Source organism: Anomaloglossus baeobatrachus, chromosome 5 (genome assembly GCF_048569485.1).
Source record: "Anomaloglossus baeobatrachus isolate aAnoBae1 chromosome 5, aAnoBae1.hap1, whole genome shotgun sequence".
Taxonomy (NCBI): domain Eukaryota; kingdom Metazoa; phylum Chordata; class Amphibia; order Anura; family Aromobatidae; genus Anomaloglossus; species Anomaloglossus baeobatrachus.
Window position 1 is genome coordinate 153,910,906 of NC_134357.1, and position 10,496 is coordinate 153,921,401.

Below are 10,496 nucleotides of genomic sequence, written 5' to 3' on the forward strand. Positions count from 1 at the left end.
GCTGCCATACTGTCCCCAGGATGCCATAATCCTCGACAGTGTACAGAGGATAATACACCACCGAGAACGATGATCTTTTATGCTGCAAAGATCACTTCACCGAATGAACGTTGTTTTTTCTCTGCTTTTTTTAAACTAAGTTTCAGCTTCCTTGGTTGCACGCACAAACACGTGATCTATTTCTTTAAACTTGCAACCGCTTTATAGATAGTGCTTATTAAATAATAATATTTTTAATAAATGCCTTGAAATCATAGCACAAAAGGCCACTTTTATCTTTTGCATTATTTACCAATCTGTTAGTTTTCTGTTGTAATAGCCACCAAGAGTTATATCTCCCCAGACAAAATATGACTCATGCTCCTATTAGACAGCTGATAACACACAGATGAGAGAACTCGGCATTACCAATAGTCTGCTTTATCACAGCAGACAAGAACAGTTACTGCATAGAGGAATTCCATATCTCTCCTTCCTATAGCACAGGATTCAGCCGTAAAATGTGGGATTTATAAAATAAAGCCAAGTATAATGGGGTGCCAGATTCTGCTCCATATACACTAATGGGATAGAAAATATCAGATTTTTCATGACCACTGAGGAAGGATTCTCCAGTCGTGATGGTTACTATACCCCTTAAAACTTAACCTAAAAATAATACACCGACTGCATGCGACTTGGTTAAACAAATTGGCCACAGCAGCCTTTATTACCTATTATTAACATACTAACCACAAAGGGGGCGCCGTCCAACGGGCGACCCCAAACACAGAATAATAGGTAACACATAATAATAAACGGTACATGAAACCCTATGTAGGCCCGGTCCAGAAACCCTTTTCTACACCAATATCCCTGGCCGCAACACTCCGACCCAGAGATGAGGTATTAATCACCCCACGGATTAATACCCCCCAAACTTTGCAGAACCCCGTGCCTGCAATTTCCCGGAACCCAGAGACACCATACCAAGACAGTGCCTCTCGGTCCAGCTACAAATCCCTTCCAACCGCTTCTGGACCAGACCTACTCCCGCTGCTGCGACAAAACATACATCCCTTTTATAATAATTCCTTGTTGTCTTCTTGTTTTTTTGTTTTTTTTTTTGAACATAGTTAAACAACTCACAAATACAAAAAGGGAGGGTGGGCGGGAATCTGACGCTGTCCGGAGTCCAAAAGGGGAGGTAAGACCCTCCCTCATCGCTTTTATACTCCCCCCCCCCCCTACAGGGATCCTCTCTCCACCAATCCCCTATACCTTCCCATAATGCCCCTCATTATAACTTTATTAACCCCTCACTCCCTCCCTTCCCTCTGGTCATGTCGCCCCTCCCCCCTATGGGGTCCATGGCTTTCTTGACCACTGAGGAAGGATTCTCCGGTCGTGATGGTTACTATACCCCTTAAAACTTAACCTAAAAATAATACACCGACTGCATGCGACTTGGTTAAACAAATTGGCCACAGCAGCCTTTATTACCTATTATTAACATACTAACCACAAAGGGGGCGCCGTCCAACGGGCGACCCCAAACACAGAATAATAGGTAACACATAATAATAAACGGTACATGAAACCCTATGTAGGCCCGGTCCAGAAACCCTTTTCTACACCAATATCCCTGGCCGCAACACTCCGACCCAGAGATGAGGTATTAATCACCCCACGGATTAATACCCCCCAAACTTTGCAGAACCCCGTGCCTGCAATTTCCCGGAACCCAGAGACACCATACCAAGACAGTGCCTCTCGGTCCAGCTACAAATCCCTTCCAACCGCTTCTGGACCAGACCTACCCCCGCCACAGGACAGGACACGTGACACCTTACGTGGCCTGGACCCGCCACACGCCCAAGGCTTGCTCCACACCATCCCGCAAACCCAGGGCCCATAAATCAGAACCAATGTCATTAAGATGAACCCCATCACCTCTCCGAAACTGCCACTTTGCCGATTCCAGGTCCACATGTCTCACCACCACGCCGCCGTTTCTCCGCACGAAACGCGCAACCACCCTGTTCACTTGTGCCCGGGCGCGATTAATCTTCTCAACCGACCGGGCCCCCCTCCACCATATTCTGGCCACAATATCCGACCACACCACTATCAGGCCCAGATACCTTGCCCATAACCGCAGTAGGTCGATCTTAATGTCCCGAATCAGATCGCGGGATGCCCGCGAACCCAGGTCATTACCCCCCACGTGCAAAACCAACACGTTCGGGGGTCTGTCCATCCTACAATAGTACTCGAATTCCGGCACGACCCTGCTCCATTCCATGCCCCGCACTCCAATCCACTTGACCGATGCCAGCGACCTGTCCAGACCCAACTGCCGACCATTCGGGCGAGCGTCGGCCCGACGGGCCCCCCAAAAAACGAACGAGTGCCCCAGGATCCAGATCAGACACACTCCTACAATAAAGGAAACAATTTTAACAACAACACCAGCATTCCAGATTGCAACAAAGAACAACAAAACCTAACGGCAGAACAAACAACTCCCCACCAGAGCCCTCAACGAGATAATAACTGCGGGCGCACATAACCACGAAAACGAGAGGACTCCCACCGACCAATCCGTCTCACCATGTCATCTCCAAGACCCCAACGAGAAGCCTCGGTAGCCGCCCCAATCCTGAACGAATGGGACCCGTAATCCTCTGGGCGCTCACCCGCCCAGCGCAAACAACTCCTCAGCACTGCCACAAACTGATAACGAGACAACCAAGCCCCGTCCTCGTGACGTAGCAGCGGGCCCGGAAGACCGCCCCGCAGACCACAAAACTGACTCACCACCTGCACCGGGCACAAGCCATCCCCTTGCACCGCATACAACACTACCAACCTGCCCCGACCCATCTGGTCCGTCTTGGACCGCCGAAGCCGACACTCCACTCTCCGTCCCACTACCGACACATCCTCGAATAGCAAACCACCCCCAATCACCCTTGACGGGCTCACCAATTCTCCTATCCGAAAAGCCCCGAAAAAAGCCAACACGAAAGCAGTTTTAAACAACACCGTCTCATACGCTGAGACACAAATGCCCTGCAAACCATCCACCAAACGCCGTAACAAGTCCAACGAAATGGGCCGCCTAGTGTCCCGCACCTTCACCCCTTTCCGAAAACCTTTCAATGCTTGCCGTACCCGAAAGTCCCTTGAAACGTCCTGCTCACCCCTAACCTTTAACCAGAAGGCCACGGCCGCCACCCTAATCGCCACCGCCGACGCTGACCTCCCAGCCCTAAAATCCTCACTCACCAATGCCAAGAGCGCCAGTAAATAATCCGCTCGCCCGTTACCAAACATCTCACCCAGCACTGCCTGCCACTCAACCCACACCTTAGCATAACGGCACCAAGTCACCTCGGTCACCGAATTCCTAATCAAACCCGCAATCACTGCCTCACCAGGCTCCACAATTCCTCTGGGCACACCGCTCCGACCTCGTCCGCCCCCGGCAGTAACTCCCGAAACCTGTGGAACTGAAAACGATATAAAGCGTCAGCCACCCCGTTATCCACCCCCGGCACATGTTTTGCAACCACATGAATATTCCACAACAAACACTTGAGCACCAAATGCCGCAAATATGCCACTACAGGTCCAGATTTCGCTGACAAGCTGTTGATTGCATGTACAACTGCCTGATTATCGCAATGGAAGCACACCTTACGTCCCGAAAATTGCGACCCCCACAACTCCACCGCCACCACGATTGGAAACAACTCGAGCAGGGCCAGATTTTTGACAAGGCCACCCTGTCGCCAATCCTCAGGCCACCTTCCCACACACCAATGACCCTGAAAAATGGCGCCGAAACCCGCCGACCCGGCCGCATCCGTATATAGTTCCAGAGCATCATTGGGCACCACCTTCTTCAACCACAAAGTGCGGCCGTTAAAATGTCGCAAGAAGACGTCCCAAACCAACAAGTCTGCCTTGATCTCCCGCGTGACCCGCACGAAATGCGCCGATGACCGTACGCCTGCCGTAGCTGCCGCCAACCTCCTGGCGAAAACACGCCCCATCGGCATAATCCTGCATGCAAAATTCAGCTTTCCAAGCAAAGACTGTTCCACCTTAAGCCGCACTTTTTTTGCTGCCAGCATTGCTGCAACCGCACTCCGCAAATCCACAATCTTGTCCTCTGGCAACCTACATTCCATGGCCAGCGAGTCGATTTCAATCCCCAGGAACCGCATAACCGGCGCCGGCCCCTCCGTTTTTTCCTGCGCCAAAGGGATCCCGAACCGATCCGCCACTCTCTGCAAGGCGAACAACAAACCAGCGCAAACCATGGAACCCGCCGGACCAACACACAGAAAATCATCCAAATAATGAATAATGGACGACAAGCCGGACACGTCCCGCACCACCCACTCAACAAAGGAGCTAAATGCCTCAAAATATGAACAAGAAATCGAACAGCCCATGGGCAAACAACGATCAACATAAAACTTCCCGTTCCACCAGCAACCCAGAAGGTGCTGACTCTCCGGATGCACCGGCAACAAACGAAACGCCGATTCTACATCCGCCTTTGCCATCAATGCACCGCGTCCTGCCGCCCGTACCAAGTCCAACGCTTTGTCAAACGAGACGTAGTACACCGCCGACAATTCCGGCGCAATGCCGTCATTCACAGACGACCCCTCCGGAAATGAAAGATGATGAATGAGCCGAAATTTATTCGGCTCCTTCTTTGGCACTACCCCCAGCGGGGACACCACCAAATTCCTGCACGGAGGGCTCTCAAATGGGCCCCCCATCCTGCCCAGCTCAACCTCTTTACTCAACTTCTCACCCACAACCATAGGGTGGTCCCTTGCCGACCGTAAGTTGCGACAAACCGGAGGCAATGCCTCAACCGCCGACGGAATCCGAAAACCGTACAAAAAACCAAACCGCAAAAGCGACGCCGCTGCCCCGTCCGGGTACCTACTTAAAAACGGCGCCATCGCCTCTATTTTCACCGGCGTCCTCCCTTTTTCCAGACCCGTCCCCAGCCTTGCCTCTCCCTTTTTTAAAGCATTTGGACAAGCTATGTCCCCCCCCGCAGCCGGAGCACTCATGCTTGAACCTACACGCTGCGCCAAATTTGCACTGGCCTTCGTTAAATTGCCAGCACAATCCCTTTTTCTGAATCCCCGAGGGCCCGGCTCCCGGTCCCCCGGCACCGCCACGAAAGGGCTGGCTCGGGGCCGCCATTAAGCGCATCCATAAGGAAATGCCGGGCCGCAACGCCTTCCGCTGCCAAAACTGCTCATCATACCGCAGCCATGCCAAACCCCCGTACGTGCGATACGCCTCCCCGATTGCATCCATATAGCCGAATAGAGCCGAGCAGTGCTCCGGCTCCTTTTCCCCTTCCACGCTAGCCAAAATTGCAAACGCCTGCAACCAATTGGAAAAGGAACGAGGAATGAGCCTATAACGGCGTTTTTCTTCCTCCTCCTTTTCCTTCTTGGAATCGCTCGGCTTCACCTTGTCTAGGTTAAATTTTTCCAGGGGCAGAAGGGAAAATATCTCCACATACTCCCCTTTCCAAATTTTTTCCCTCACCTCTTTTTTGAGGTGCGCCCCCAGCGGTCCCTCAAAGCACACATACACCTCGCTCTTAGCCCTATCATCCAGCCTCACCACCTCATCTTCCTTTTCCTTCTCCTTTTCTCCCGCTTTCTCGCCTGCAGGCTCCACTACTCCGCTACCTACACCCGCCCCCACCGGCACCTTCTCGCCGCTAGTCGCCGCCGCGCCATCCACCGCCGACCCTGTCCAGGCCGCCGCCGCCGCCGGCGCTCGCGCTAAACCCTGCAAAAACCCCAGCAACTGACTAAGCAAAACTGACCCCTCTGGCGCTGCCGTGCCCGCAGCCACCTCCCCAGCACCCGCTCCCCGCGCCGCAAGCAATGCCGAATCCACGGCTAGCTCACCCGACCGTGACGCGGAGACGGAATGCGATACTGCGATGTCGTCCGCCATCGGCTCCTCTAATTCGTCCCCCGACCTGAGGGCTCCTTCTTCCTCTTCGCTGTAGCCGTCCTCCACCGTCCCAGCTCCAGAGGACGCAGCCGATGCGCCCCCTCCACCACAGCCACCCTCCTGGGCAGCCGCGTGGGCACTGGCGGTGGGCGTCCGCTGCTTTCTTTGCGGCGACAGCCCACAAGACCGTCCTGTCCCCTGGGCCGCCGCTGACCGAGTCCTCTTCCTGGAGGAGCCTCTCCCCGAGCTCAGGGGGCTCCCCACCGCCGGTTCTCCCCCCCCCGGGCCTCCGACCGAGACCTCCCGCTGGGTCCTCCCCCCCCGAGGGAGACCGCGTCCGCCGGGCGCAGAGCTGATGATCTGAGGGACCTGGCGCGCCCTGCGGGGGTCCCACCGTCCCTCCTCTCCTCCGCAGCCGTGCAGGTATCCGGGTGGCGCCTGCCCACACCGGTCCCCCTGCTGGCTGCCTGCGCCCGGCCCCCCCAACGTCCCCGGGGGGTACTGCTGGCCTCCATCACAAGCCGGGCCCGCTCCTGGTCAGAAGCAGCCGCCGGGACGTGCCCCGCCGCCGGGGGCCCGGCGTCCAGAGCAGGCCCCAGGCTGGACACGCCCCCTCTCCGTGCCTCCAGTTCATGCTGGGCACGGCCCGGTCCCCGGGCTGCCGCCGGCCTGTTCACTCGAGCCCGCGGCCTGGGACCGGAAGTAGGCCCCAGGCCGGGCCCGCCTCCATCCAGGCCACCGCTGGCCTCATTCCATCGCTGGGCTCGCTCCCGGCCGGGAGACGCCGCTGGGCTCTGCACTCCAGCCCGAGGCCTGAGACAGGAAGAAGGCCCCGGGCTGGCCACGCCCCCTTCTCGGCCGTCGCGGCCGCGTCGGAGATTCCTCCCGGCGGCCGGGGCAGACGCTGGAAGCTGCTGCCGCCCGCCCCGCCGCGGAGGGTCCCGAGGGGGGCTCTCACTGGGCCTCCTCGCCCCCCCTGCGCCCGGAGAGTACCTGAGAGGGGGCCTCGAACGCCGCCCGCGTCTAGAGGGGGAGCGAGGGGCAGGTGCCGACGGGGACACACAGGCAGCCCTGACGTGGGATTGCACTGCCTGGGCCCCGTGCACCGCCATCGCCGCTCTAATCAGCCGATCCAGCTCCTGGAGGTCCGCCATGCTGGTCCTTGTGGTCCTGGTCCTGGGTCTCTCAATCTGACGCTGTCCGGAGTCCAAAAGGGGAGGTAAGACCCTCCCTCATCGCTTTTATACTCCCCCCCCCTCCCCTACAGGGATCCTCTCTCCACCAATCCCCTATACCTTCCCATAATGCCCCTCATTATAACTTTATTAACCCCTCACTCCCTCCCTTCCCTCTGGTCATGTCGCCCCTCCCCCCTATGGGGTCCATGGCTTTCTTGACCACTTATAATTCTTTTCTTCTACTTATAAGATCGGTCCAAAGAGTTTGGGTTTTTCCATGCTTTTTTCAAGGGTAAAAACTCTGCACTTTACTGTAACAGCAAAGTGAATGAGATTTCTGAATTCTCATGCACATGATGCTTATTTTTTTCCCTTTCAGATTTGACCCTTCACATCATTTTTTCAGTTCTGCAGCATGTCAATTCTTTAAGAGTTTTTGCAACATTTTTGCCCATTCAAAAGAATGAGGAATAAACGCAAAAAAAACCGCACTTGTTTTATGCAGAATTTTCTAGCTAACAATCTGATTTTTGGTAGAGAATAATCTTCTGCAACTACTCATACCTTAAGATATGTGTATATATTAAGTATTTCCTGCAGATATTTTTGCAAGAAAAACGCAGTATAAAATACATGCATTTTTTGCTGTTTTTTTTTTGCTTGCATTCTTGATGCGTTTTCCCCATTCATTAGAATAGGTGAAAAATGCTGCAAAAACGCTTAAAGGGAACCTGTCATCATTTTTTTCACTATGAAACCAAAAGTGTCACCTTCTGCATCTCCTGGGCTGCATTCTATGAAGGTACACCTAATGCCTTGACTCCCCTTGCAGACCCTGAATATGACTTTATAAAACCTGACCGTTAGATACGCTAATGACCTGTGGGGCTCAGATGGGAGTGCTCATTTTCGTCTCTTGTCCCTCCTTGTGGCCTTCTTCGCCATCCTCCTTTCATGATTGATGTGATGACACCACCGTCATCATGCACGCTGCTCGGCCAAATTTCGCGTCTGTGCAGTCATTCTCCCTGCTCGCGCAGGTACAGTTCACCCTTGCATGAGCCGGAGCGGTATTTGCGCATGCGCGAGATTGTGGTCGGGTACGAGGATGACGCAGGAGACATCATGCACATTGCCGACCATAATGCCTTACACTATGCCTTGTGCCAATCTTATGTTTGTTTTTGCCGTGTGAAACCTTAAAGTGCCCACACTAGACTGTCATACAGTGTACAATCAACACTGTTGGAAGATGCAAAAAAACACTAACAGGGCATTTTACTTATAAGGAATCAGGCAGTGGACACTTGCTGACCGTTCCACTATATAACAGACAAAGGCTACATGATCTTGGCCAGCTATGTTTGACTCTGAAATGCTGCGTTGTTTCAGAAAAAACATACTTTGAAAGCCTCAGGGGGCCAAGCACACTAAAGACTAATCGGCAGATGAGTCCACAGGGGCGTCTCCTGGCCTACAGCTCTGGATTGACTGGTATTGTCCTATATGGATCAAGCAGCAAGTACCAATTGTTAGGTTCTTTTTATAACCAATATGCAATTAATACAATATGAGCATCCTATGCAGTGTAGAATCAGAGCTGCAAGTTTTGGATGCACAGGTCATCAAAGGCAGCAAACTCACAGATTTCAAAACCCTAAAGTCAAATGCAGCTGTTTTTCTGTCCAGCAAGTGGCAATTTTGAACATTCTAATGCATATCCAATACTGTTACTTGGTAGTAGACAACACTTATCTTTGCTACAAAATGTTACTCCTCAAGTAAATATTTCAGAGGGTGCATTCAGACAATTGTAAAAACTGAACTACAATATTTGGTCTGGTTGTGGTTCTCCCAAACCGAGCGCGTCACCTTCATAAACAATATTGCCATGAAGCTGTTATACTGTGGTCAGGTGACAATTTCTGATGGATATATACTGTCATTTTACCCATAAACTGTATTACATCTAATAAACAATACATTTTTTATTCTATTACCTGCCCAAAACGGACTTATTATTGACAGAATCGTAATGGTTAACGAGGGGCTATTGTACCACCAGGACAATATACCTATTACTGTGCTTAGCTTGTGAATAAGCTGGTGTCATTTTAATAGTCTACAATACACAATTGTAGTAATAGGATATAAAAAAAAGATAAATGAAATAATCTCGTTATATTAAGCAGTGTGTACAGAGATGCCATGTTAGATTAACCAGAATCCTAAAAAGTATTATAGAAAATTAATTATCCAGATTCAAATAAATGGACTTTTTTTTCTTTTCTTTGCAGAGAAACCTATATCCTTACAGAAACATTTCCAGCGAGCAACACAACACATACTGTAAGGAAGAGAAGAACATCTACTCTGTGGGGGCGAGATTTTCCCTTTCATAATGCAAACTCTGAAATGTGTAAGAAATTGAAGGATACTGAGGACATAAGCGCTGATTTTTGACAGCAGCAGGCATCTATTACAGCTCTATTTCCAGGAACCTTACTAATTACCGGAGCTGTGGACTCAAGTTGTCACACAACAGCAGGATGACTGTGTAATTTGAGGAGGTCAATAAAATCAATTTAGAATGGAAATCAGTTTGAGCTTGTGTTCTTCATGTAGATCCTCAAAGTGCATGTCTGCTGTCACAGCCATGTGTAATGTGTAGTGAAGGTCTACAATAATCCATGCATGGAGTCATTCTGGTCTGTCAATAATGGCTCCATCCACTATCATACCTCAGGCGAGTAGAAACCATGATTTTGTGGCACATAAAAGTTTTAGGTTATGTAAACATATTTTTTTGAGGCCAAAAACCGGAAGTTTTTCAAGCAGAAACTCCAGGATAAGCTCCTTCTTTTTGGAGTTAAGGCCCCGCTACACACAACGACATCGCTAACGAGATATCGCTGGGGTCACGGAATTCATGACGCACATCCGACCTCGTTAGCGACGTCGTTGCATGTGACACGAGCAACTGCTAACGATCCCAAATACTCACAAAATCGTTGATTGTTGACACGTCGTTCATTTTAAAAATATCGTTGCTCGTTTGGGACGGAGGTTGTTCATCATTCCTGAGGCAGCACACATCGCTATGTGTGACACCCCGGGAACGACGAACAACAGCGTTCCTGCGTCCTCCGGCAACGAGGTGGGAGTGACGTTCATTCAGCTGCTCTCCGCCCCTCCGCTTCTATTGGTGGCCTGCTGTGTGACATCGCAGTTACACCGCACGAACCACCCCCTTAAAAAAGAGGTTGTTCGCCGGCCACAGCGACATCGTTAGGAAGGTAAGTTTGCCTGTGACGCACAAATGAC

At 51.7% G+C, this 10,496-nt stretch overlaps 1 protein-coding gene across 1 annotated transcript in view; it reads left to right on the forward strand.

The window, feature by feature from the left end:
- Nucleotides 1-9,761, forward strand: part of LOC142309808 (microsomal triglyceride transfer protein-like) — a 164,547-nt gene extending 154,786 nt beyond the window's left edge. Inside the window, exon 18 of the mRNA XM_075347265.1 lies at nt 9,470-9,761. Within this exon, the coding sequence (XP_075203380.1) occupies nt 9,470-9,635 (166 nt within the window). The 3' untranslated portion in view covers nt 9,636-9,761. The remainder of the gene's footprint in view (nt 1-9,469) is intronic.
- The last annotated feature ends 735 nt before the right edge of the window (nt 9,762-10,496 follow it).